A 24,776-nucleotide genomic window follows, 5' to 3' on the forward strand; every position below is an offset into this window, starting at 1 on the left:
TATAGAACTGTTGATATGAGTTGAGGGGAAACAGAAACTGAGAAACAAACTTGTATTTAACACTGCCAATTGCTATTTCACCCAATCTCAATCCTACCAGGACAGGGGACACGGAGTAGAATGAGGATCTACAATACAGTACTAATTTGCCGGTAATGACGTGGTATCAACACTGCCATTCTCCCCTGTGAAGTCATGCTATCCCAGCCTTGATCATCTATGCTAAGTTATGTTATCATACGTGTAGCATATTATTGACATCTCCTGTACATATACTGTACATCTACAGTATCAGATCTATTAAACCATCGCCACCCCAAACGTTGCGCTAACACATCATGTGGATCTGTCTCAGACTTGACCTAACTTGATCCAGCCCCAGGTTCGTTTCGCTTAATATAGAACTGAGTCCCACGATCTTGTTCAGTTTGCGCAATACACACGCACTCTTCTGGGACATGGTTCTTGATTGGTCTGTTCAAAATCCACATGCAGGCTAGATTGTGGCTTATCCTTTCACATATAACTTACCGTCTCACCGTACAGTTCCAATTCCCGAGTTATATATGCTCATGACTGGCTGGATTTATGCTATATGCATATGCACAAGCATCTAGGTAGCAACATTTTTGTTAGTCCATTCTGATCCCCGAGGTCCAACGTAAGAACCAGAGGATTTCTTGTTTTGTCGAGAAAGCTGTGTCAGCAGCAGCAACACTGAAATGCATGATCTGAGCATTGGCAAGGTACTTGATCGGTCAGATGATAGTAGTTCGTCTGTGGACAGCTATCGCTGGGCCTTTAACCATGGTCGGGTTTCAAAGTATTAGGGATTGTCTTTTGGAATCTTGATTGCCTACTGTTCGTATATATTTTTAGTCGACATGATGATCACACCAAACCCCAAAGATGTCGATATTCAAATGAGATCTCTTGCTAAAATATACGGTAAGTTCCAAGATGAATAACAGCTTAGTATTCACTTTTCCCTCACAACAATGAGATAAAACATAGCTTCAAGGAGGATATACATTTTGTTGCCTCAGGCTGAAACGCTAAACCCTTTCTGGCCTGAAGTGGCTCGCCTCCCTACGGCGCGCCGCAACGCGAACTCCAGAAACTGAAATCTTAAAGCTTTCAACCCAGCTCTCTCTCATCCTCCACCACCCATTTTCATCGCATTTCCTGACTATTTTACCCATAATAGCTGCATTTTATTAATTCGACTGACGCGACTTCACGAACCCCGCAACCTCCATCATGTAAGATCCTTGCGCAGGAGTCTTGCTTCTTGGCAGACACTGACCATTCCACAGGGAGAGCTTCGATAACATCTACCTTGACCTTTCCAAGCTGCCTGGAAAATGCAAGCTTGCCGACAGTGGTCTGGGTTGGCGTCCTTCCGGCGGGGGTGATACTTTCACTCTCGACAGCAACAACATTGGCGCAGCTCACTGGAGTCGCGCGGCGAAAGGTTTCGAGCTGAAGATCCTATCGCGGTCATCAGGAGTCATCCAGCTAGATGGTTTCGACCAAGAGGTATGTCCCACTGATCATTTGGGGTCCATTGACTAGGCGACTGACTGCCCGAAAGGACTTTGACCGTGTAAGCAAGGCCTTCAAGGTCTGGTATGGTATCAACGTGGAGACTCGCGAGCACGCAATCCGAGGATGGAACTGGGGTAAAGCGGAGTTCACAAAAGCAGAGCTTGCCTTTAACGTGCAAAACCGACCCGCCTTCGAAGTCCCCTACTCCGAAATCTCAAACACCAACTTGGCCGGAAGAAATGAGGTCGCCATTGAATTTGCGCTTGGTGCGGGTGAAGGAGCTGATGCTGCCGAGAAGCCTGGAAGCACAAAGAACCGGGGCCGCAAGGCCGCTGCGGGTCCTGATGAGTTGGTTGAGATGCGGTTCTACATTCCCGGAACGGCTGTGAAGAAAGAGAAGACCGAGGGCGCCGAGGGCGAAGAAGAAGAGAACGACGAAGATGTCGAGGAGCAGAACGCTGCCAACCTCTTCTACGAGACTCTTATGGACAAGGCTGAGATTGGTGACGTCGCGGGAGATACCTTTGCTACCTTCCTGGATGTTCTGCACCTCACCCCCAGAGGTCGTTTCGATATCGACATGTACGAATCGTCCTTCCGGCTACGCGGCAAGACATACGACTACAAGATTCAATACTCGGCCATTAAGAAGTTCTTCCTCCTCCCCAAGAACGATGATACCCACACACTCATTGTGCTCGGCCTTGATCCTCCTCTGCGCCAGGGTCAGACTCGTTATCCATTCCTGGTCATGCAGCTGAAGCTGGATGAGGAGATCAGCCTTGAACTTAATATGACAGAGTCAGTATCCTGCTCAGTTTGTGTTACATACGCTAACCGGTCTATAGGGACCTGATGCAAAACCAGTACAAGGACAAGTTGCAGGCCCACTACGAAGAGCCCATTCACCAGGTCGTGACCAAGATCTTCCGCGGCCTGTCCGGAAAGAAGGTCATCATGCCCTCCAAGGACTTTGTCAGCCACCACGGTCACCATGGTGTCAAGTGCTCAATTAAGGCCAACGAAGGTCTTCTGTACTTCTTGGACAAGAGCCTCATGTTCGTCCCCAAGCCCGCGACTTATATTCAAATGGAGAACATCGCCATTGTCACGATGTCTCGTGTCGGAGGAGCTGTCTCCGCCAGCCGCACCTTTGATATCACAGTCAGCCTGAAGGGTGGTTTGGGCGAGCATCAGTTTAGCAACATCAACCGGTACGTACTGCAGATCATTCTCACGAGCAATGTGCTAACTTTCCCAGCGAGGAGCAAAAATCGCTTGAGGACTTCTTCAAAGCCAAGAACATTCGCATTAAGAACGAAATGGCCGAGGAGGTACGTTTTGTCCCTTCCCGTCTTATGACCCGTGCTAATTATACATCTAGGCTTCTGGACTTATTGCTGCGGCTCTTGACAACGATGAAATGATGGGCTCCAGTGATGATGAGGCCCGTCCTGACCGTGGATCTGCAGATGAAGACGAGGAGTCAGTCGACGAGGACTTCGACGCTTCTTCTGACTCTGATGTTGCCGAAGAGTTTGACTCGGACCACGAGAGCAGCGGTGGCAGTGATGCCGAAATGGGAGATGCATCGGATGGTGAAGACCAGCGACCAGCGAAGAAGAGCAAGACTGAGAAGTAGGTGAAGGTGTATAGCATCAAAATATCCAAATTGTTTTGTTTTTCTTAAAATCGGAAGTATAAGATTAGGTGGATCTCACGTGAATAGTGGAGCAATCTCAACCCCTGATCTCAGGAGAAACTGCTATCTGGCAACTCAGTCACATGGATACTATATGTACTCTACACGACTAGGAAATCAATTGGACATGCAACTACAGGTACTGTGCCTATTTCTGCTTCCTGCATGCTGTAGTCCCCATGCCGAGGAATTGACGGTGTAGCGTGTCCTAGATGTTAACAACAACCCAATAGACAATAAATAAAGCAAGGCTATTAAAATAATCCATTTGAGACCAGTCTACTCTAAGTAACTTACTGTACATGTATAACGGGGTGGGAGACGCGGATCCAAACCAACTGCAGAATAGCTGGGCCCGACCTCTCATCTCCCCCCTTTCTTTCCCTAGTCACTCTTCCTCCAACCTGCTCTTCTCATTCTCTTTTGTCCTTCGCTTGAATTCTTGAGCTTCTTTGGTCCTTCGCTTAACTGATTTGTTTCCCCCTTTTTTGATTTCAGGTACGCTCCCCCTGGAATCCTCCCATTCTCCCCGATTTTTTTTCTCCTATCGCGACATTTCGACCCCACTGGACGATTGGACGATTCAAGACTGACATCAGTCAGGGGATTTTAATACGCAGTTTCCGGTTTCCTTAATACCCCAGATTCTCGCAATGTGTAAGATATCCTACCGCTGGAGCCGTGATCGGGAGAAACAATCCATCCCGAACAGGCTCCCTCCAGACAATATGCTGATAGGTTCTCAAGCTTCGCCGGTTGCGAACGGTTCCCCCGTCGCGTCTCCGGTCGCGTCCCGGGACTCGCCCACCCCCAGCAACAGCATGGATTCGCCTTTCGTCGAGCGCAGCAACCCAATGGGCTCCGGCAATGCCCAGACCGTCACCTCCCGCGACCCCAAGGCTGTGGCCCAGGCTGCCACCGACATGAAGAACGTTGTTCGCCGCAAGCTTACTGGCTACGTCGGTTTTGCCAACCTGCCCAACCAGTGGCACCGCAAGAGTGTTCGCAAGGGCTTCAACTTCAATGTGATGGTTGTTGGTAAGTGGGGGAATCATACGATCGATCAACCGAACCATCCCATGCTCACAAACAACCAGGTGAATCCGGTCTCGGAAAGTCCACCCTCGTGAACACCCTGTTCAACACCTCCCTCTACCCCCTAAGGAGCGCACTGGCCCCAACGCCGATATCATCCCCAAGACCGTGTCGATCCAGTCGACCAGCGCCGACATTGAGGAGAACGGTGTCCGCCTCCGCCTGAGCGTGATCGATACCCCCGGATTCGGTGACTTTGTCAACAACGATGACTCGTGGCGCCCAATTGTCGAGAACATCGAGCAGCGCTACGATACCTACCTCGAGGCTGAGAACAAGGTCAACCGCAGCAACATTGTCGACAACCGCATCCACGCCTGTGTCTACTTCATTCAGCCTACGGGCCACTCCCTGAAGCCCCTGGACATTGAGGTTATGCGCCGTCTCCACACCAAGGTTAACCTGATTCCCGTCATTGCCAAGGCTGATACCTTGACCGACGAGGAGGTTGCCGCTTTCAAGCAGCGTGTATGTTGTGGATACCAAGTCGATTGATATTGTCGAGGCTAATTCTTCTAGATTCTTGCCGATATCGAACAACACTCCATCCAGATTTTCGAGGGTCCCCGCTACGAGCTCGACGATGAGGAGACCATTGCCGAGAACCAGGAGATCATGTCCAAGGTTCCCTTCGCCGTCGTCGGTGCCAACTCTGAGGTTACTACTGCTGACGGTCGCCGCGTCCGTGGCCGTAGCTACCCCTGGGGTATCATCGAAGTCGACAATGAGGAGCACTGCGACTTTGTCAAGCTGCGCCAGATGCTGATCCGCACCCACATGGAGGAGCTCAAGGAGCACACCAACAACTTCCTGTACGAGAACTACCGTTCCGACAAGCTCACCCAGATGGGTGTTGCTCAGGACCCTAGCGTTTTCAAGGAGGTCAACCCTGCCGTGAAGCAGGAGGAGGAGCGCGCCCTCCACGAGCAGAAGCTGGCCAAGATGGAAGCCGAAATGAAGATGGTCTTCCAGCAGAAGGTCGCCGAAAAAGAGAGCAAGCTCAAACAGAGCGAAGACGAACTCTACGCCCGACATCGCGAGATGAAGGATCAGTTAGATCGCCAGCGCGGAGAACTCGAGGAGAAAAAGAATCGCCTCGAAAGCGGACGCCCCATCGAAGAGAAGGGAGGCAAACGCAAGGGCTTCTCTCTTCGCTAATGTCCATGCCTATTACTCCCACGCTGCCTGTGTCTTTGTATCTGTCTGGCCTATATTCCACGCACACAGAGACCCCCACTCATTCCCTTTTATTTTTCCTTACTTGTCCATCACACTCCCTTATCCACTAACGCAACTGCTTTCTCACTGGATGGGCCCACGCACCGAAAAGAATGGTTTTTTTCTGATTGATTGATAATTCGACCCTGCGAGGGTCGGCCTGGGACCTTTTCACTTCTTGTGATGTACTTTTTGCTACGCCATATCTTGTCTTGCCGCTTTTCCGTGTGCCCTATTACCCGCTCATTTCGTTACTTTTCCTTACCTTTTGGGACATTTGGTTGTTCGCCGCTTGTCCGTGTGTTAGTCAATTCAGCGCTTCAGCTTAATCTTTGAATCATGTAGATGTAAACAGCGTAATAGGTCATACGTCGCATATGCCTCCAGCGTTGGCTGGCTGTTGAGTTCACACCCCAAAATAACTAGTCAAGCAGACACTACAGCTACTCAATATCATCAGCATACAAAACCAAGAAGTAAATCAAACCAATCTATATTCACCTATAGCTAAGAAATCTAAACCAATACTAACAGATCTAAATCAAAGCTTAGAAACCTCAACCCTCTTCCCACTCTCATCAAACTCAATCTTTTTTCCGGAAATCAAACTCTCCTGCAACGCACACCCGATCCGCACAGCAGCAACAGCCCCCTCAAGCGACATAGGCGCAGGCAGGTTATCAAGACAAGCAGCAGTAAACTCATTCGCCTCAGTGACAAACGCCTCGCGGAATCGGCCATAGTAATCAGGCGGGATCTCGCGGCGCACTCCGGTCGACTCGAATAGGTTCACCAGGTTGGATTGCGGCTGTGTGTTCACGGCGATCTGTCCGTTTGTGCCGAATACTTCTGTGCAGTCCATCTGTCCGGCTGCCATCATACGTGAGCAGTATAGTTGGGCGATTTTGCCGCCCTTTTTCTCGAGGTTAGCATCGAATAGATATAGATGTAGATATAGAGAATGAGAGGTGAGGAGAGGGGAGGACGGGGATGGGAGGAGAGGATGGACATACATAAAACTCAATAATACCAACCGCATTATCACGGTCATTGTGCTTCCGCAAATCAGGCTGCACAGCCGTGATTCCAACAGCCGTCACAGACTTGACACGACTGTCCTCGCCAAAGAACCAAAGCGCAAGGTCGATATCGTGAATCGAGCAGTCGACAAAGATACCTCCGGAGAACTCGGCATACGCCACGAAGAAGCCGCTGGGATCGAGCTTGTCGCAGGTCTGCGAGCGGAAGACGGATGGTGTGCCGATGTCGCCGTTGGCCATGCGCCTGTAGGCGTCGCGGTAGGAGGCGTCGAAGCGGCGGGAGAAGCCGCAGATTACTTTTTGGGTTGGGTGGTTCTTTTGGGATTTGCGGTAGGCGTCGACTACGGATTGGGACTGATTATGACATTCTGTTAGCTTCTTCTGGTTCACTGTAGATATGTAAGATAGTATATGATGTATACTTACCACCTCGGGACTGGTACTCAACGGCTTCTCACAGAGAACATGCTTTCCAGCCTCAATGGCCTTGATAGCCTGCTCGGCATGCACGGTTGTGGCGGATGCGACGACGACGGCCTGGAGGGTCTTCTCCTTGGCCAGCATGTCGTCGAAGGAGAGGTATGTGCGTACACCGAACTCCTTCTTTGCGGCGTCTAGCTCGGCCTGCACGGGCGAGCAGACGGCGATGAGTTCGGCACGGGGTGTGAGGGTTGCGAAGTGGCGGGCATGGCGCATGCCCATGCGGCCAATGCCTGCGACTGCTACTTGGAGCTTTTCGGACATTTTGTGTGAGGATGTGGATGGAGATGGAGACAGAGGGTAGCGGATAACGGAAGTAGAGAGCAATTGAGACTTGGGGATTTGGTGGCTGTCTTTATAGCTGGACCCCTCTATTAATTTCTGAGCTCGAGCTGCACAAGCCCTGCAGCTGTCGATCACACCGGAATTGGTAGTTCTTCGGCGACGCTTACTTCAGTCTTTGGGTCTCCACATTTCCCCCGCATTTCCGGCGTTTGACTGTTTTTGGCATGTTCAATTGCCAGTTTATTATGGAGCAAACATACTGTATTTGACCACTGCTTGGTTTGGCCAATACGCGAGTGTTGCCTGAACAGGTAATTATCATCTTTGCATATGCCAAGGAAATCCATGGAATTCGAATTCCATTGTATCGGTCTGTTCTTCAGTATTTGATCTGATTTGGTCTGCTCTAAAATCCGGGCCCTAAATGCAAACACTTGTGCCCACTTGTATATAGTTATACACTTGTTCCCTGCGACACTCCCAGAATTGCTGCTCCACCTTCAATGACCGAGCATATTCCACCCGGAAATCATGCTTGAGAACATGTCGAGCAGAACACTGATATTCAGTCCTCAGTCAAGGAAATCGGTTCAATGACCTGAGCTTCCACGAGATAGAAACCCAGAGCATCATATCGATACCCCCAGCTCCACACGAGAACAATGCGATCGTCCGAAGAGGCAAATACAGTATGGATGCCGGTGTCATATTCAAACGATATCCAAGGATTCAATAGGTATACAATTCTCATTATGCCATCAATGCTGTTGTGGAGTTATAGTTGCCGACGCCTCGAGGGTCTTGTTCAAGAGATCAACATGACGCCGATTTAACATGATTCGTAGCTATGCGACTACGCATCAGTTTCAACTGTCACATCCAACTATCAATTTAACAGATTTTGAATGAATATGTTATGAAGTGAAGTCAGAAAGGCAAGAAACCAGCATGGAAGAGTAGAAGGCGGAGTAACCCCGGCTTTCCCCGCACTTGACGGTCCGGGGTTGGTGGCGCCGAGAATTGCCTTGAACTGTCCACATCTCTCAACCTGCTTTCTCTCCCACTTCAAAAATCATACGATGCGTAAGGCAGTTCCCTGGTGAGGACCCTTGAATCTCCACAACTTCTATCACTAACAGTGTGCTCAAACAGCCAGGAATGCCGTCGTAAGCCTCCTGCTCCCTGACATGCATCTATATTGACTAATCACTTCTTCGCAGACCGACATGTCAAGTGTAAGTCTCCGATTACTGTCCCCATGCACGTATGATGTATGCCGGGTTCAATCCCGAGACTCTTATTGACCACTCGGTACGTTACAGGTGACGGCACAAAGCCGGTATGTCGGCGTTGTGAGCGTTCGGGCTCGTCGTGCGTCTGGCAGTCTATGCCGTCCGGCTTTCGTCATGGCTCTAGTGCCCGATATGATGCCGACTTTGCCGATGATCAGGTCTGGGTGCCTATTGCTCAAGGTAAGTTTGTGATATTGTCTTCTGTTATGAACATGGTCTCCTATGATACACTGCGTCATGGCATGCTGTCTTTGTAGTTCCATTACTGATGAGACACAGTCGATGACAAGTATGTCGATGAAACAGCCGAAATTGCACGGGGTTATCTCGACTTAGGTGAGGTGTCGCCGTGCACAGTAAAACGACGCCGAAGTCAGTCTTCTGCAACTGAGCAGCCAGTTGCGACGGAGACTCTTGTCACAGAGCCGCCTATTCTAAGTGATGCAGTGGAGTCGCATTCATCCGAGCACTTCATTCCTCAACAGCAGAATGATATTCTTACGACTTATTCGTCATACAACCTGCACCATTCGCCCCCAAATAATTCTTCTATCTCATCCACATCCCCTCACTTGTCTCACAGCAGCCATCACAGTCATGCATCAATCGGCTCAATGGATATGATTCCCGCAGAGATACCGCAGCTCTATTTCGACGAGCATGAGGCATGCCTGATGCGGTATTTCGTGGTTCAACTCGGGCATTGGGTGAGCAAATGTGCTTAAAACATAGTCTAATTGTCGACTGACTGATTATATAGTTTGACATATGCGATGGACAAAGACATTTTGCATGTACTGTTCCAATGCGAGCACGCACTTGTCCACCGTTGCTCAACGCAATCTGTACAGTCTCAGCAAGACACCTGAGCCGAATCAAGAAGTACTATGTCGGCAATCAAGTTGTATACGGAGGCAAACCTCTTCCCAACCTGACTCCGGCCACAGCCATTGAGTATCACAACCGATGCATTTCACATTTCGTCTCTCTATCCGACCACTCACGGGAAGCTCAAGATGAGAACCTCCTTGCAGCAGCAGTGATCTTACGATTCTACGAAGAAGTTGACAGTCAGCCACCAAATATTCCCCCATGACCCCGAAACAAAGCTAACAAATGCAGTTCCCTCAATGGGCGAAGACTACGAATCAGCTCTCCGCGGGATCCAAATCTTCCTCGACGCCCAAGCAATCCCAGCGGTATCAGGAACCGGCCTCCGCCACGCAGCCTACTGGATCGCCCTCCGACAAGAAATAATAACAGCCTTCTCAAAACAACGCGCCTTCCGTCTCCCACTAGGGCCCTGCGAACCATACCGCAGCTTCGAACCAGCAGACGACTACGTCTGGGCCGACAGACTAGTAATCCACTGTGCAGACGTCCTCCAATTCTGCTTCGGCTCCGAAGAAGAAGAACCCAACTCCCCAAACACAACCTCCCACTACCACCGCCGCCTCTCAACAACAGAAACAGAAACCCGCCTCGCTCAGTACGACACCCTAGTCGCATTCTCAACCTTCTGGAACACCCTCGGCCCAGAATCCTTCAAACCCATCTACACACGCGCCCCAGACCCAGCAAACGGCAAAATCTTCCCCGAACTCTGGTACCTAAACAACTGCCACGTAGCCGGGCTGCAACACCTAGAACTAGCACGCATCCTGCTAGCAGTGTACAATCCACGGCTACCACGGCTCGGACCAGGCCAGCGAACAGCAATGAGGTCGGTTGACGAGGAGATTCGCGCGATTGTTCTTCGGCTTTGTGGGATTGCGTTGTCGAATTTGCATAGTCCGCCTGGGCTTGTTACTGCTAGTGTTGCTATTGGCATGTGTGGGGATCGGTTTTCGGCGAGGGAGGAGCAGGTGGCGTTGCTTGGTGTTCTTGTTATGCTTGAGGATCAGTATGGGTATCCTACTACTAGTATGCGGGAGCAATTGAGGTTGGCTTGGGGGTGGAAGGGGGACGGAGATTCGGGGATGGTTGTTGATCTATGAATGAGTGAATGTGTTGTTTCTTCTCCGCCTTCCCCGCGTTGTGGATGATCTCTAGTGCGGAGTAAATTGAAGGTTAGATGGCTAGGACTATGTCATATTATAGAGGCGTGCATGGGGGATGCTGGTGGGTGAATAGCTATGATAGCTTGGAGTTTAGGACTTGCGAGTGGGTAAGTCGCGGCGACGCTAACCAACGGGAGGGATTGCCATTTCGAGAGACCATGCTTTCCCGCGAAAGCGGGCTTTGGGCTTCCTAGTACTCTGTTGACTGAAAGCTATTGTGTTCAGCTTGACTGGTTATGTTCTAGTATGAAGATATAGTAGTGAGAGTCGAACTTTCCAACTCACTATATTTACGGATATCTATGAAACTAACGAGATTACAATTTACTTAAAAAATCATGTTCAATAGGCACTCAGAAGAGCTACCGTTTCATTGACCCGAGTATGATGTGAGCATTTTGATATGGTACACATGTGAGATCCACCCTGCTCCTAAAGCGACTGGCCCCCAGAAAGAAAACACGCCTGCATCAAAGGAAATAAGATAAAAAGCACAGTGGTCCTAATTTACCAGGCCTCGGTATCAAAGTTCTCCTCGCTAAAGTACGAGGCAACGACCGTACGGTCTGAAAACTTCCGTCCGGCCAGAGCCTTGAGGGCGTTGGTAGCCGACTCGGCTTTGTCGAACTTGATGTAGATCTTTCCGGCGCCGTGTCCGCGGCGGGGGACCTTGAGGGCGAGGATCTGTCCGAACTTGCTGCATTCTTCGCCTACGTCTTCGCGGATTTCTTCGTAGTCCTCGTCGTTGAGCAGCTCGTCGAGTGTGACCATATTGAGGAGTTGCAGGACGCGGGTGGTCTCGAGGTCTTGGGATGTGGTCTTGGCGAACATCTGCATGGCGTTGACGCCCATGTCCAGGCCGGCGGCCTGGGTGGTTCCGATACTGGCGCGGACGACCTTAAGGTGGCGGTCACCCAGTTCCATGCCGTTCAATCCTTCCACGGCGATGGGGGTAGCAGCTGGATCGACATATTCACAGAATGCAATGCCCTAAAAAGGTTAGTATTGACATGTAGGACTGGGAAGAGCTCAGAACTTACCCGAGACTCCTCGGTGGAGGCATCCTTGACAAGGACGAATGACTTGAGTTCGCCAAATGACTTGAGCAGCATTGTGACGGGCTCCTCGGGGATGTAGGCCGGGATATTAGAAACGCAAATTTTGTTGGGTGAATCAGGCACTTCGTTCAACAGCACACCCTCCTGGTAGGGCTGTTCTGCGCCGGCAGGAACAATGTAATCCTTTGGCCGCTTCACATCAAGTCCCTTATCGCCGCTGTCCGCCATGGTAATTCCATCGAAAGCCAATGCAACCGTGGCATCATTGGGGTCCTTGAACTCCAAGAGAGCAAATGACTTGTCCTCGGAAACCTGGGCTGAGATACAGGGATCGACGTTTGAGATCACATTGAGACCATTCAACTGGAGATTGAAGAAGGAAATGATGCTCTCGCCCGAGGCATTGGGTGGGAGATTGTACACGAAAAGACGCTTAGACTGGCGGGAGTTGGAAGGCTTAAGGGCAGCGTTTTCGCTTTCGCCAGTGGGAGGGTTCAAGAAGTCCTTCATGCGGCTGGGGTCCATGGGCTGCTGGCGAGGAGCTCCGGGAAGAGGGAACATTCCTACAACTGTTAGTCAAACTCATGGAACGGAAGCGTAGACACATACCTGAGATCTTTGCTTGCTCGGCCGTGACATTTTCATATCCAGGAGGCTTGATATCCCATTGAGTCAAACGACGTTGCCGGACCAGCACAGAAGGCACATCTGTCAAGTCGGGAGTAGGCTCCTTTCGCCGCGGGGGTGTGGCGCTTCTCTTTCGCTCTCTTCTTTCACGGTCTCCGCGATCTCCTCGATCTCCACGGTCACCACCTCGGCCACCGCCTCGTCGGTCGTCAAACAAGTCCCGACGGGGTCTGTCGTCAAAGTCCCGGCGACGGCGATCACCCCGGTCACCTCCACGTTCGCCCCGTTCACCTCGCTCAGTACGGTCACCACGGTCCCATTCTCTGTCGTCACGTCGGCCAGAGTAGCGGTCTTCGCGCTCGCGAGCACGGTAGTCGCGGCTGGTTGAGTAGGAGTTAGGCTCGCGCTCGCGACGAGAATCGCCACGGGAGCCGTGGTGAGGAGATCGTGACCGTCTTCTTTCGCCGCGATCAGCACGGTCACCTCGTTCGGCGCGGTCCCCTCTGTCTCGATCTCGTCGCTCGTCGCGCTAGAATTGGGTTAATCGCCGTGGTTGCGACCAAAGACAGGTTAGCACTTACATAATAATCGCGCGAGCGTCCAGAGTCTATAGGAAGTATGTTAGAAAGTATTCAATTGTGGGTATATGGATGCGTCTCACCTCTGGAAGAATAGGTATCGCCGTTCATGTTGAGCTGTGTTGCGGAAATGGAGCTCTGTCGACTGCGAAGGGGAAAACTCACTGTCCCGGAGCTGCAGGCGGTCGGATCGTCACCGCCCGCTGGGAAGACATCCTCAACGGGCAGAAACGAACTTATCCTATTTGGCGAATCTAGAAACACAGAGTTTCTTTGAGATCGGAAAGATGCATCCGACAAGTCTGACTGAGTGGCGCAAGCTGCCTTTGAGTTTGAGTGAGCTCTGTATCAACACAACTCTACGATGCGGCCAATCCTTTAGGTTTGTTGACAATCGTTTATATCCGAGACTCAACTGACCCTTTTAGATGGCAGCACCTCCCCGACAACGAAGAATGGCGATGTGTCCTCTATGGGCGCTTTCTTTCACTAAAACAGGATTCTGAATACCTGTACTATCGCTCAACTCCTCCTCCCCATCTTCACATCCATGCCGCCTTGCAACATTCCTCCCACAACGATGTCGAAGACCCGCTTGTGCGCATTATCAACCATTATTTCAACCTAACGCCCAGTTTGACCGATCTCTACTCCCAATGGTCATTGAACGACCCAAATTTCAAGAAGAAGGCCTCGCAGTTCACCGGAATTCGAATCTTGCGCCAAGATGCCTGGGAGGCATTGGTCTCATTCATCTGCAGCAGCAACAATAACATCGCTCGCATATCCCAAATGGTGGAAAAGCTATGCACGATATATGGACAAAGCGTGGCGGAAATTGACGGCCGCACTTACTTCGACTTCCCAAAGCCCGAACGCTTAACCGGCCCAAATACGGAAAGCGAGCTCCGAAAGCTAGGATTTGGCTATCGGGCTAAATACATCTATGAAACTGCTCAGACAATAGCTGAGATGCGGGAGAAAGGTTGGCTGGATCGTCTTAGCAACCCTGAGTGCCCGGCATTCGGCGTGGAACCCAAACCCAGCAACGAAATGAAACCAGAGGGGCGAGATGGATACCGTGAAGCTCATGAGAAGCTCCTAGAGCTCAAGGGAGTGGGACCTAAAGTGGCAGACTGTGTAAGTCTGATGGGTCTTGGATGGGGGAGTCTGTGCCGGTTGATACTCATGGTAAGTGATCTCAATCCTCCGTATGGTTTCTTTCTGACTTGCGACAGTGTGGCAAATCGCACAGCGAGACTACCGGTTCGGCAAAAGCTCCAGCAAGACCTTGAACAAGACTACTTACGATGCTGTTGCAAATCACTTCCGCAAGCTCTGGGGTAAGGAGGCTGGATGGGCCCATAGTGTGCTCTTCACGGCAGACTTGAGGACATTTGCAGATAAACTTGCCGCTACAAAGAAGGTCGATGTGAAGGTGGAAGAGACAAAGTCCGAGGTCAAGATTGAGACGGACGTCACAACTGCCATCGCTTTGAAAATGCCAGAAGAGGAAGACGTGGACGGTAAGGTCAAGGTCGAGGATATAGATGTAGCCGTCAAGACACCCAAGGGCAAAAAGCGCAAGGAATCAGACGGTATAATCCATGCTGCTCATACGACAGAGACTCGAAGGATATCCAAACGGTTACGGCGCTGAGCTTGCCAGTGACAAAGGTTCAGTTTTGCCACATGGACATATTTGTACACTATGAAGCGATAAACTTATATACCATGCCTGAAATTTCAAGACATGACTGTACAATGGAACGATGATTCAAAAAGGATAGATATTTCTTCATTCAGTAGTTAAAATGCTATATTGATCAAAGCCTATAACCGTAATTAGTACAACGGTCAAGCAACTCAATGACAAAAGTTTTGAGGAAAGAGATTGATCAGAAGTCCAGTTAGATCATCGAGAAGGCGTCCGAAAACACCAACTCTGACATAAGAGGTACCAGAAAATAAAGTATAAACAAATGCGTTGTATCATCATAAAAAATGGGTTGGCTGACGGGAAAAAAAGTGGAAACTGACCTGATATTGGCGATAATTGGCGAATAGGGGGTTAGTCGACATGAAAATTGTGAGATATAACTCAAGTTGACATGGAAAACATCAATTCCAGACAACTCAAACGCAGAAACAAAATTGCTGGGAGTTGAAGTTGCAAGAAAATTAGAAGAGCGAAGAGATGAAGTTTTCCCGCAGGAGGAAATAAGCGAGGCACGTGACCCCACACAGGCCGTCTTCCCGCCCACACCTTCTCCTCGGATTTCGATCTCTTCATCCACGCCGACAACCGACCAGATTTCCTCCGCCGGACACATCACCAACCAAAATGGGTCGTCTTCACAGCAAGGGCAAGGGCATTGCCTCCTCCGCCATCCCCTACTCCCGCACTCCCCCCGCGTGGCTCAAGACCACCCCCGACCAGGTCGTGGACCACATCTGCAAGCTGGCCAAGAAGGGTGCCACCCCCTCCCAGATCGGTGTTGTCCTCCGTGACTCCCACGGTGTTGCCCAGGTCAAGTTTGTGACTGGTATGGAATTCCGGAAAATTTCCAGTGAAGGAAGGCGTTTGCTAACATTTCGCGATAGGTAACAAGATCCTCCGTATCTTGAAGTCCAGCGGTACGATTCCCTCCGCCCGCATAATCACTTCCGTCGGGTGAAGAGAGCGAATATTTGTGTTAAGAAAACTTTTCTGGGTGATTCCACGAAATGCCACTTTCGAAGCGCAATGCTCGACTCTCTCCCCGACACTGGTCGCAGAAATGCACCAGCAATTAAGCCTCTGCTTGGTTCAGAACATCTTGACTGACAGAGAGATTGGAATACAGGCCTCGCTCCCGAACTCCCCGAGGACCTCTACTTCCTGATCAAGAAGGTAAAAATCTTTTTCTCCGCCCATCTTTTTATCCAATTTCATGCAGAGCATGCTAACCGCTCACTCTTCAGGCCGTCGCTGTCCGCAAGCACCTCGAGCGCAACCGCAAGGACAAGGACTCCAAGTTCCGCCTCATTCTGATCGAGTCCCGTATCCACCGTCTGTCCCGTTACTACAAGACCGTCGGTGTCCTGCCCCCCACCTGGCGCTACGAGAGCGCCACCGCTTCCACCCTCGTCGCATAAGCGAATTTTGGGAGGATGTGTGGTTGACGGAGGGAACCCATCGGATCGTCGTGATCGTCGTATCTGGGGGTTTATCTTCTACTAGATACAAAAAAAGGATTACGATTATTATTTGATACCCTTGTTCATGAATGCTCTAGATTTTTGAGTAGTTGTAGATTTTTCCGTATGAGCATAAACATTTGATATCTATTTGCTTTTAGAATCAATCATCATTTGCACCCCTAGGCAATAAACTACAGCCAGTCTGCGTTCTCTTGGCATCCCTTGGATGACTTTGGTTCTTTTTAGGGCTTGCTGGACTTTGATGTTTCAACACTCACCATCTAGCCACAATTGGTCGACCTTCACATCTGGCGGTGTATATAAGGAGTATTATCATTAAGTAAAGAATATATTTGTATTTTTGTTGCTACTCGAACATATTACTGTGATGCCCATCTCATGTCTTTGTATATTTCTATGTAATACTCGAATTTAATCATTTGTGACTTGACAAGAAGCTGGATTATCCAATAACACGAACATATTAGGACCCAAGGTCACCCCCAGCATCTTTATCTGGGCTTGCAAATCGTGACCTAACATCTCTTGAACGTTTAACTCTCATATATGGAGTGGAGATTGCATCAGCATGAGCCGTTGACATATTAACCTTAAAAGGGTAAGTCAAATCCTCCCTTCTCATGTCACCAACTCCAAGTCCTTGGGATTTAACGCCAACATAGACTTGAACCAGTAAGCCTTGTCGGTCCCTGCTACAGGTGTCTGGATAAAGAGACTCACTCTGTGTTCTACCAGGAAACTTGTCACATAACCCACCACGCCTCAAAATCTCGACGTGCTGCAATCATGGTATGTGAGAGCAGACTGGAGCGGAAGGGCTTATACACTGAGCTCCAGAAGTATCGCTGGTCGAAATCGGATGCGGAGATGGAATCACCCCTACTCCCGCTTCTCCGAACAGAGCTAGAACTCCGGGAGGTAGTTCAAAGAGAGCTGTCTTTGCAAAACTGGAAGCCTTCACATGAAGAGACCAAAAAGGAAGACAAAGGAAATCAAACACGAGAGGAAGCCGTCCAGATTCAGCTCCAGGTTCTGAACAAGAGATATTGGCTCCTTGAACGCGAATGGTGGAAGCATCGATATGATTGCTCCGGTCCAGTACGCAGAGCATTCGAGTTTTGGCGATCACACTCTCAATGGTACCTGCATCGTAATATTATCGAGTGCTGTGCTGCAAGGGGAGGGTGCTGTGGTTTCAGCTGCGGATGTTGTGTCAATCGCAAGATCCCCGAGGGACGCAAGCTTGGGGTTGGGCACTGTACTGATGAATGTGAATGTTGCAAAGCTCGCGTATCATCTATTACAGACCTTACCGAAGCTCAGAAGGAGGTTGTTTATTCGGATTTTGATCTCAATCTGTCTACTTCCTACTATGATGCGCTCTGTCGAGCTTCGATTTGGGGACTGCCTCCCGTTGGGATGTGTGGCGACGAGAGAAGCCCGTCTGAGTTGACCCGGCAACCAATATACCACCTGATATTCAGTCTGAAGGGCGGAAGGATGCTCATCGGCTACAAGGCAGTTCTCACGGACAAGTCTCGGTGTGAAATCATTGTTATATGTTTCATTCTCATCTTTTTGATGTTGGGGGTGTGCTTAATCGCCATGATATGAGATGTACCTGATTTAGCTTGATGAAAATACTATTAAGTGTGTTTCTATTCGTCTTTCCAAGCGTCTTCTTAGGCGCCTTATTAGGAATGTCTTCTTCCCGGTTTCTACTCTTGTATAGCCCCAACAAATTCGTCTCAGGCAGACCTTACTAATGCGAGCCCCGTGATGAGTGTGTCGTTGACCTAGGATAGTGACTTCCTGTTTTGAACGTTCTTGCCTACAGAGCAGCTTCCCAGAGTGTAATTACTGTAGATCCCGCAATTGAACTGTTCTCTTGTAACCATTTCTCAAATCTTCTAAAATGAACCCTTTTTACACGAAGATGGGTAAGTCCTTCGTCTACGTCTACTTCATAAAGTCTCGCTTTACTAAATGCTAATGTGATGTTACAGCAAACACTCAAACCACTTCGACAGACCCCCCTACCCCCCAAAATGCAACCAACGCCTTTCTTTCCTTCGTCCTTGAGAGCTTCTCCCCGAGACCTTGGACTCTTTTCGCCATATGGACCCTGTGCAGAGCCGTTCTTCTTGTTGAATGGTGTGTTAAACGTTTTTGGAGTCAGTAAGTAACCTCCAGGTCTACCCCGTGGTATAGGCGAACACTGCACTTTGTCCCTCTACTTGGACGCTGCACTTGGATACCTTACGCTCACTTGGATACCTTACGCTCACTTGGATTCCTCATTTGATCACTTGAATGCCTTACTCGGATCATTGAATGCCTTGGCTAATGAAAAAATAGTAAATGGCCAAACCAGGAGAAGCCTGCCTGCAAGGAAGAGGACACCAAGCAGAAGTCCCAGGAGGAGACGACGGCCAATAAGCCGCAAGGAAGACAAGGCAGACGCAGGTGATTTGAGGTGGACGTTGTGAGAAGGTAAGTGAATCTGCAAGCCGCACTAATTCATCAGAAAATATAAGCTGCCATTTATAAACTATTTCAAGAAGAGGTTGTTCATCGGGCATCTGCCCCATCTCCAAGACGCATCCAAGTTGAGTACGAATGCTGACTGAATCACAGAACCTGTGCCCTTTTTGTTTTGTATATTTAGATTTTTTTTCTATTATCGCCGGGCCCTCGACAATCAACAAACATGACCATTCTTCCCATTCACTCCGTTCTAACTTCCCTCGCAACAGCATTACAAAGCTCGACCTTGACCCCTGCAGACAAGAGGATATGAATCCACAGCCGTTGAGTATCACTCAGCCGATCATTCTCCGACTTGACCTCAGCAAACATCACCGTCCGCGTCTCATAATTCCAAAGGAACAAATCCGGGATGCCTCCGCCGCGCTGCTGATACTCCTGTGCCATGACCTTGCAGATGGTAGCAAGAGCTTCGCCGCGGAAACATTGCACGATCTCAACCAAGTCCTCCAGATCAAAGGACCAGTCAAGACCAACAGCACAGGGCTGCGCTTCGCCTTCCCGAGAATGGATCTCCCGGATAATACGCTCTGCGTCACCATTCGTAATCTCAACCAGCCGATGATTGATTTCAGATGCACGAGACGGATAGAAAACATCCGTGTGTAGATCCAGCGGACATGTCTGAAATGCCGTCTGAAAGACGTTGGGCACGTAGGTAAACAAAATATCGTAGAAGAGGTAACCAAACTGCAGGTCATAGTGTTAGCTGACTCCTCTTCCAGGTTTTTCATTATACTCACCAAGGTCCGAACAATACCTCCCTCAGAGTGATACCCCTTCCAGCCATGATCGCGGTACCAGCTCAAACACATACTCTCAACTCTACACTCACCCCCTTCCCTCTCATCAACCCAAACAGTCGCCTTCCCCTTCCGAGGCATATCCTCCGTGTCAACCCGGATACCCTCAACAATCCGCTCAGCCGGTCTCCCAAGCATGACATGACCAAAATCATGCTGCTCACGCTTAACCACCCGAAGAGCCTTCTCAAGCTTCGTAATCCGCTTCTGCAAATCATAATGAAAGATCAGATGACACAACGGGTCTTCCAACCCGTTCTCGCACGTCTTCAACGCAATCCTCTTCCAATGCTTCCGCTGATTCTCCTCACTGCGATCCCCAGCCGGCGTCAGAGCCGCCATGTAATGTTCTTCCAGCAATGCTTTACGCTGATACCATGCGCCGCGCCGCGCAGCATGGAAGAGTCGTTGAGCGAGAAGTTCTTCGAGAACCTCGTGCTCGCGTTTATGCTCCTTGAACCGGCCGAGCGGGTGCAGGCTTTTGTGGATGATTCTGGTGAATACCCATGCTGGCGAGAACCGACGCAGATAAGCGCCTTCGCCGCTTTCGTAGATGCTGTCTTCTTTTTGTTGTTCTTGGTTGACTAGTTCCTTCCATCGCGGGTGGAACTTATTTGCTAGGTCGATGATTTGTTGTAGGGATTCAGTTGTGGGTGGACCGTTGAATTCGAGGATGTTATCTATGGCAAACTGGGTTTGTATGGCGGCCTCGAATTCTAATAGTGCTTCTCTGGATGAGAATATCGAGTTTGAGCGGCAGACGATGTACTCGGGGAAGTTTCTCTTGGACATTTTGGCCAGGATTATTGTTGTGAGGGACTTTTCGGTCCACTCGGTTGATCGGTAGAAGACTAGATGCACTCGTTCGAAGAGAGCACGGGGGATGGACGAGAGCCGGATACATCCACCCGTGTGGTCCAGTATCTTCTGGGTAAAGTGGCCATCTCTGTTGTTCGTGTCTTTGAGTCCTGTCTGTGTCTGGCTCGTTTCGCGAAGACCTGCCAGCAGCTCTTTCTTGCTCTTACCTTGCACCTTGGCTTCTTTTGCAAATACTTTCAGCTCCTCGAGCAACAGAAGTGATGACGCCTCTTCCAGCGTTGTTATCTCTTCTATGCCCTCAGCGAATCTAAATGTTTCCCCGAGATTCGAGTCAGGCAAACTTCGCTCTCTCTGCAGGTCTTCGGCGACTGAGAACAAATCCGAGATATCGGAGTAATAGTTCAGTCTGTTGATACGATGCCATGCAGAGGTCTTGCGCAGGAACAGCCGCACATAGCTGGATCTCTATCAGTATTAAGGAAAAGACAGTTAGATTTACGAGAACACATACAGATATTGGGATTCATAAGAGAGCTCCCGCCATTGGCTGAAGATTTCCATTTCGGTCTCGTCGAACAGATGCGATTCCTCATCCAACACAGTCTCGAGTGCTAAATTGAACGCATCAACATAGATAGAGCTTTTGCCTTTCTGCCAGACTCCATCTCGTAGTCTCACATGCAACCCAGGCTCGTTATCATTCTTGGACGTCTCATACTCTTCAATCGCATCCTCGTCGGTCTTGATGGCAGGGAGTGACGTCTCGAGATCCGTCTGGCTGCTGGGAATATATCCCAAGTCCTCTGCTGTAGGTGTATCCCTCACATCGATCGAAGGACTCGGACTCAAACTCGGACTCAGCGGCCGTTTTATCTCAGGCCCCGCCTCTGCATTGTTACTCTCCCTCGGCTGCTCAGAGGCCCGCCGCCGTTTCACAGGCCGCTGTGTCTCCCAGAAGTCCAATAGGGACATGGTGTCTCGGTTCCATAGCAATCAGACTTAAGCAACCAAACCCCCTCAATGTAGACACGAGTGGACGTGTCTCGCGAAACTTTGGAACACGAGATCACGTGCAGATATAACTGTAAGTTGTTTGTCGTGTTTGCAACATGCCCAACAGCAACAGCCTGCAGGCTGACGAGAAAGAAACCTAGAAGAAACAGGAATCCCCCTTTGACAGCCCTTTGATAGATATAGAGATCCCCATCTATAAAATGACCACTATACCAGTAAGCCCAAATCCTCTCTATCCCTCCATCCCCTCACGGAAAAAGAAAGACAAGAAAACGGAGCTCCACAGCTTCCGTTCCGCAAGCCCACTCCAACAACCAACTTCCTACTGCCACACCCTCCAACCACCCAAACCAAACCCAAGACTCAATCAATTGACCTTCGCCAGCCTCAAACTCCTACAAACACAGCTCCAGCGGCCCCGACACCGCCGAATAATACCAACTCCAATAACAACTCCAACCTCAACCCCAACTTCAACTCCAACTCCAATCCCGCACCACAACCCAAACCAACATCCGCAATGGGCGAAGCCAACGGCTCAAACACTCCCATGGGAGATCTATCCGGCCTCTCTGCGACGCAAGTCCGGCCTGGTGGTGCGCCTGCGCGGGTTTATCTGAATGAGAAGATTGTGCCGTATTTGCTTGAAGGGATGAAGTCTGTTGCGAGAGAACAGTGAGTTGTGCATGCTCCTTCCAAGTGGGTAATAAGAGTGCTGATGTTAGTTTCTTTAGACCTGCCAATCCTTTACGGGTACTTGGTGAATTCTTGCTTCAGAAGAGTAATGAGGTCGAAGGTGAGGGTAAGAAGGACTCGGAGTAAAGCGAACTGGATGGTGGGATGCTTGTTTCTGCTGGGCGTTTGATTTTTAGTGGCGCTGGCGTAGATGTTTTGGACCGGGGCATCGGTTGTGGTTTCTCTGTCTGCCTGATTGATTGTTTTGTCTTTTACCCTTGGAGGCATTGCGTTAGCTTAAGCATACTTCAGTGTGTATGCGTTGAGGTATGACTTAGCTTTGTCCCACTGCTCACCATTTGATACCCACTTCAATATCAACAACTGTCTTTCATGGCTTTGGAACTTACGCGCGAGACTGAATGTAACTGCCGTGTATTACGGAAAGGTAAAAGACCAAGACTCTACAAGAGGGCTTATATATTACAAGCTACGGGTTAACTGGCTGACAGTTCTACTCGACCAGTCTAAAGGGACAGATATATATCTATGCGTGGGTCTAGGGCTGTGATATAGGCAGATTACTAGAAATGTCCAAAATTTTGATGCAAGAATCAGTTTAGGTTGTTGCCAGCAATCTTCACCAGACTGCATATTTTGCAGTGGTTGAATGACCAGCGACTTCCATACCTGTGTAGGAACATACTGTACATATGAGACACATATCCTATGGAAGGTAAGCACACTTCAGTCCAGCCAAAAAAGACGAAGATTCCAAAAAAGATAAAACCTGCAGGTTAGCTTGCAGCACATCTCACCTTCAGCTTGACCAAATTTCAAGCTGATCAGATATCCAAGGATAGTTTAACGCCTGCAGTTAAAGGGCTGGTACTACAAGCGCAAAGTCGACGGCTTTGGCGAAAGAGGGCGAATGGTTGTTCATTCAGAGTTGTTTAGAGAGAGTCGAATACAATCGAGCCGGTTACTGGAGATGTTGTGGAGGTGAAGAGGTGGAGGTGTGAGTGACGAAAATGCTGAGCCATAGAAATCCGAATTACAGCGATAATTGTTTTGTTCCCTTTTTGCCGCCAGAAGAATTCCCGAAGTCGCGTCGCGAACAGACATAAAAGAGACACATCATCAAGCAACCGAAGTGTGACTAGCCGATGAAGTATTGGCGAGCCGGTCGCAGTAAGGCCGATGGTCCGTTTTGCTGAGACGAGATGCGAAAAAGCAATTGACAAAACAAGACGACGCCCCGTGGCCCGTCGCCCAAATCCCGCATTAAAAGCAATTCCAGAACAAAAACGAAAAATTTGGGGAGAGAAATGGGCAAAGAAACGCGAAACCAGCGAGACAATTCAAGGACCGGTCTCTCTTCTGGTTAAGAAACTAGGAAAGACACTTTACCTGCCAGCGTAGCGGTCCTCGCCACCACCGCTGCGTGCCTGACCTTCGTAAGAACGGCTGCCACCACCACCACCACCGGCGTAAGGGTCGCGAGGCTCACGAGGAGGGCCAGCAGCATCAAAAGAGGGAGGGTTAGCGTCACGGTCGTAGTAGCCACCACCACCACCACCTCCTCCTCCACCACGGGGCTCATCACCACCACCACGGCGATCATCGCGGCTGTAACGATCCTCACGGCCGCCGCCGTAGCGGTCAGCACCTCCACGGTAGCCATAGTCATCGCGAGACTCACGGCGACCACCATAGTCGCGGCCACCACCACCACCGCCACCACCACCGTAGTCACGGCGGCCATAATCGCGGCCATAGTCGCGGCCATAGTCGCGGCGGTCATTGTAAGAGTCGTAGCGACCGTAGCGGGAGTAGTCGTCATCGCGACGGCGCCAGCCACCACCTCCGTAGGGGCCACGGCGGTCATCGTAACGGTCACGGCGGGGACCACCTCCGCGACCACCACCACCACCCTCTAACAAAGGAAGTGTGTAAGTTTCGACAAAGGACAAAGCAATAGAGTGGGGCAGGGATAAACTTACCACGCTTGGGGGGACCGAAGTACTTTCCGGGGGTAGGAGTACGGGGACGGGCGCGACGGGCCTTCTCGATGCTCAAGGTGCGACCCTCGATGACCTCGCCCTGCAGGCCCTCCTTGGCGGCATCGGCCTGCTCTGCGGTAACCATGTTGACGAAACCGAATCCGCGAGACTCCTTGGTGTGGGGGTCAAGCATGATGGAGCAGTTGTCGACATCACCGTACTTCTCGAAGAGACGCGAAATATCGGACTCAGTCAGACGGGGGTGAATGCCAGTGACGAAGAGGTTGGAGCCGGAGTTGATGGCGCCCTCATCCTCTTCCTCAATGGGCTTGCGGGAAATAGGAGCTCTGTAGGGGTTGATTAGAGAGGAGATATATGTATTGGTTCAGATGAAACGAACCTGTCGTCGGAGCGGCCGTTGGGGGAGCGGCTGCGAGCACGGTCGCGGTCGGCTCGAGGCTCATCGCGAGGAGAAGCGCTGCGGTCGCGATCGTACCGGGGCTCGTCTAATCCAGAGTAAGCAATCACTTGTATATCATGGAATAAAAGGACTTACCGGCGTAACGGCCGTTGTCATTCTCGTAGTCAGCCATGATGGGTGAAAGACCGAAAGGTGTGAGATGGAAGGAGGAAGAAAGCGAGGTTTAACGATAAGAGCCCGGAAAATCGAACGATCAACACCCGAGAATTCAGGCAGCACAACCGCCTCACACCGGTTTACGAATTAT

At 50.1% G+C, this 24,776-nt stretch overlaps 12 protein-coding genes across 12 annotated transcripts; 8 read left to right on the forward strand and 4 right to left on the reverse strand.

Moving 5' to 3' along the window:
• The first annotated feature begins 1,131 nt into the window (after nt 1-1,131).
• On the forward strand, nt 1,132-3,390 carry N7446_009821 (FACT complex subunit POB3). The gene is made up of 6 exons (XM_058518566.1): nt 1,132-1,262; nt 1,317-1,539; nt 1,595-2,349; nt 2,397-2,762; nt 2,810-2,882; nt 2,933-3,390. Coding segments are annotated over exons 1-6 (1,677 nt in total). The 5' UTR covers nt 1,132-1,260; the 3' UTR covers nt 3,191-3,390.
• Nucleotides 3,391-3,978: 588 nt separating this feature from the next.
• aspB (septin AspB) lies at nt 3,979-5,900 on the forward strand (the record flags this gene model as incomplete). The annotated part of the gene is made up of 3 exons (XM_058518567.1): nt 3,979-4,288; nt 4,368-4,813; nt 4,865-5,900. The coding sequence occupies 3 exons, from the start codon at nt 3,979-3,981 to the stop codon at nt 5,501-5,503; spliced, it is 1,395 nt and encodes a 464-aa protein (XP_058369355.1). The 3' UTR covers nt 5,504-5,900.
• Nucleotides 5,901-6,104: 204 nt separating this feature from the next.
• On the reverse strand, nt 6,105-7,347 carry N7446_009823 (uncharacterized protein; the record flags this gene model as incomplete). Its single annotated transcript, XM_058518568.1, has 3 exons — nt 6,105-6,476; nt 6,577-6,957; nt 7,030-7,347. 3 exons carry the CDS (start codon nt 7,345-7,347, stop codon nt 6,105-6,107), a joined length of 1,071 nt encoding a protein of 356 aa, XP_058369356.1.
• Nucleotides 7,348-8,447: 1,100 nt separating this feature from the next.
• On the forward strand, nt 8,448-10,657 carry N7446_009824 (Zn(II)2Cys6 transcription factor domain-containing protein; the record flags this gene model as incomplete). The annotated part of the gene is made up of 7 exons (XM_058518569.1): nt 8,448-8,467; nt 8,521-8,534; nt 8,589-8,603; nt 8,691-8,840; nt 8,940-9,367; nt 9,421-9,730; nt 9,783-10,657. 7 exons carry the CDS (start codon nt 8,448-8,450, stop codon nt 10,655-10,657), a joined length of 1,812 nt encoding a protein of 603 aa, XP_058369357.1.
• Nucleotides 10,658-11,227: 570 nt separating this feature from the next.
• Nucleotides 11,228-13,094, reverse strand: N7446_009825 (splicing factor u2af large subunit; the record flags this gene model as incomplete). Its single annotated transcript, XM_058518570.1, has 5 exons — nt 11,228-11,710; nt 11,761-12,341; nt 12,388-12,934; nt 12,987-13,012; nt 13,067-13,094. 5 exons carry the CDS (start codon nt 13,092-13,094, stop codon nt 11,228-11,230), a joined length of 1,665 nt encoding a protein of 554 aa, XP_058369358.1.
• A 176-nt stretch (nt 13,095-13,270) lies between these two features.
• Nucleotides 13,271-14,643, forward strand: N7446_009826 (8-oxoguanine glycosylase OGG1; the record flags this gene model as incomplete). Its single annotated transcript, XM_058518571.1, has 3 exons — nt 13,271-13,365; nt 13,412-14,151; nt 14,222-14,643. The coding sequence occupies 3 exons, from the start codon at nt 13,271-13,273 to the stop codon at nt 14,641-14,643; spliced, it is 1,257 nt and encodes a 418-aa protein (XP_058369359.1).
• A 684-nt stretch (nt 14,644-15,327) lies between these two features.
• N7446_009827 (40S ribosomal protein uS15) lies at nt 15,328-16,121 on the forward strand (the record flags this gene model as incomplete). The annotated part of the gene is made up of 4 exons (XM_058518572.1): nt 15,328-15,529; nt 15,588-15,620; nt 15,830-15,876; nt 15,948-16,121. 4 exons carry the CDS (start codon nt 15,328-15,330, stop codon nt 16,119-16,121), a joined length of 456 nt encoding a protein of 151 aa, XP_058369360.1.
• Nucleotides 16,122-16,973: 852 nt separating this feature from the next.
• Nucleotides 16,974-17,801, forward strand: N7446_009828 (uncharacterized protein; the record flags this gene model as incomplete). Its single annotated transcript, XM_058518573.1, has 1 exon — nt 16,974-17,801. The coding sequence occupies one exon, from the start codon at nt 16,974-16,976 to the stop codon at nt 17,799-17,801; it is 828 nt and encodes a 275-aa protein (XP_058369361.1).
• Nucleotides 17,802-18,102: 301 nt separating this feature from the next.
• Nucleotides 18,103-18,657, forward strand: N7446_009829 (uncharacterized protein; the record flags this gene model as incomplete). Its single annotated transcript, XM_058518574.1, has 3 exons — nt 18,103-18,127; nt 18,194-18,341; nt 18,546-18,657. 3 exons carry the CDS (start codon nt 18,103-18,105, stop codon nt 18,655-18,657), a joined length of 285 nt encoding a protein of 94 aa, XP_058369362.1.
• Nucleotides 18,658-18,914: 257 nt separating this feature from the next.
• On the reverse strand, nt 18,915-21,328 carry N7446_009830 (fanconi-associated nuclease 1; the record flags this gene model as incomplete). The annotated part of the gene is made up of 3 exons (XM_058518575.1): nt 18,915-19,424; nt 19,478-20,813; nt 20,868-21,328. 3 exons carry the CDS (start codon nt 21,326-21,328, stop codon nt 18,915-18,917), a joined length of 2,307 nt encoding a protein of 768 aa, XP_058369363.1.
• A 242-nt stretch (nt 21,329-21,570) lies between these two features.
• Nucleotides 21,571-22,192, forward strand: N7446_009831 (DPY30/SDC1 family protein; the record flags this gene model as incomplete). The annotated part of the gene is made up of 3 exons (XM_058518576.1): nt 21,571-21,585; nt 21,756-22,045; nt 22,105-22,192. The coding sequence occupies 3 exons, from the start codon at nt 21,571-21,573 to the stop codon at nt 22,190-22,192; spliced, it is 393 nt and encodes a 130-aa protein (XP_058369364.1).
• A 405-nt stretch (nt 22,193-22,597) lies between these two features.
• Nucleotides 22,598-24,743, reverse strand: N7446_009832 (RNA recognition motif domain-containing protein). The gene is made up of 4 exons (XM_058518577.1): nt 24,605-24,743; nt 24,449-24,554; nt 24,049-24,395; nt 22,598-23,981 (listed from the first exon to the last, which is right to left on the reverse strand). The coding sequence occupies exons 1-4, from the start codon at nt 24,639-24,641 to the stop codon at nt 23,452-23,454; spliced, it is 1,020 nt and encodes a 339-aa protein (XP_058369365.1). The 5' UTR covers nt 24,642-24,743; the 3' UTR covers nt 22,598-23,451.
• Between the last annotated feature and the right edge of the window lie 33 nt (nt 24,744-24,776).

Source organism: Penicillium canescens (genome assembly GCF_028828765.1).
Source record: "Penicillium canescens strain IBT 15451 chromosome Unknown utg000006l_segment0_segment0, whole genome shotgun sequence".
NCBI lineage: Eukaryota > Fungi > Ascomycota > Eurotiomycetes > Eurotiales > Aspergillaceae > Penicillium > Penicillium canescens.

What these genes read in the sequence shown, in the direction of transcription:
- N7446_009821 (XM_058518566.1), top strand. An exon ending in TAGATGGTTTCGACCAAGAG is followed by an intron (nt 1,540 to 1,594) that starts GTATGTCCCACT and finishes ACTGCCCGAAAG; the next exon opens with GACTTTGACCGTGTAAGCAA. An exon ending in CTTGAACTTAATATGACAGA is followed by an intron (nt 2,350 to 2,396) that starts GTCAGTATCCTG and finishes ACCGGTCTATAG; the next exon opens with GGACCTGATGCAAAACCAGT.
- N7446_009832 (XM_058518577.1), bottom strand. Translation starts at nt 24,641, where the DNA reads ATGGCTGACTACGAGAATGACAACGGCCGTTACGCCG. An exon ending in AACGGCCGCTCCGACGACAG is followed by an intron (nt 24,396 to 24,448) that starts GTTCGTTTCATC and finishes CAACCCCTACAG; the next exon opens with AGCTCCTATTTCCCGCAAGC. An exon ending in CTTCGGTCCCCCCAAGCGTG is followed by an intron (nt 23,982 to 24,048) that starts GTAAGTTTATCC and finishes TTCCTTTGTTAG; the next exon opens with AGGGTGGTGGTGGTGGTCGC.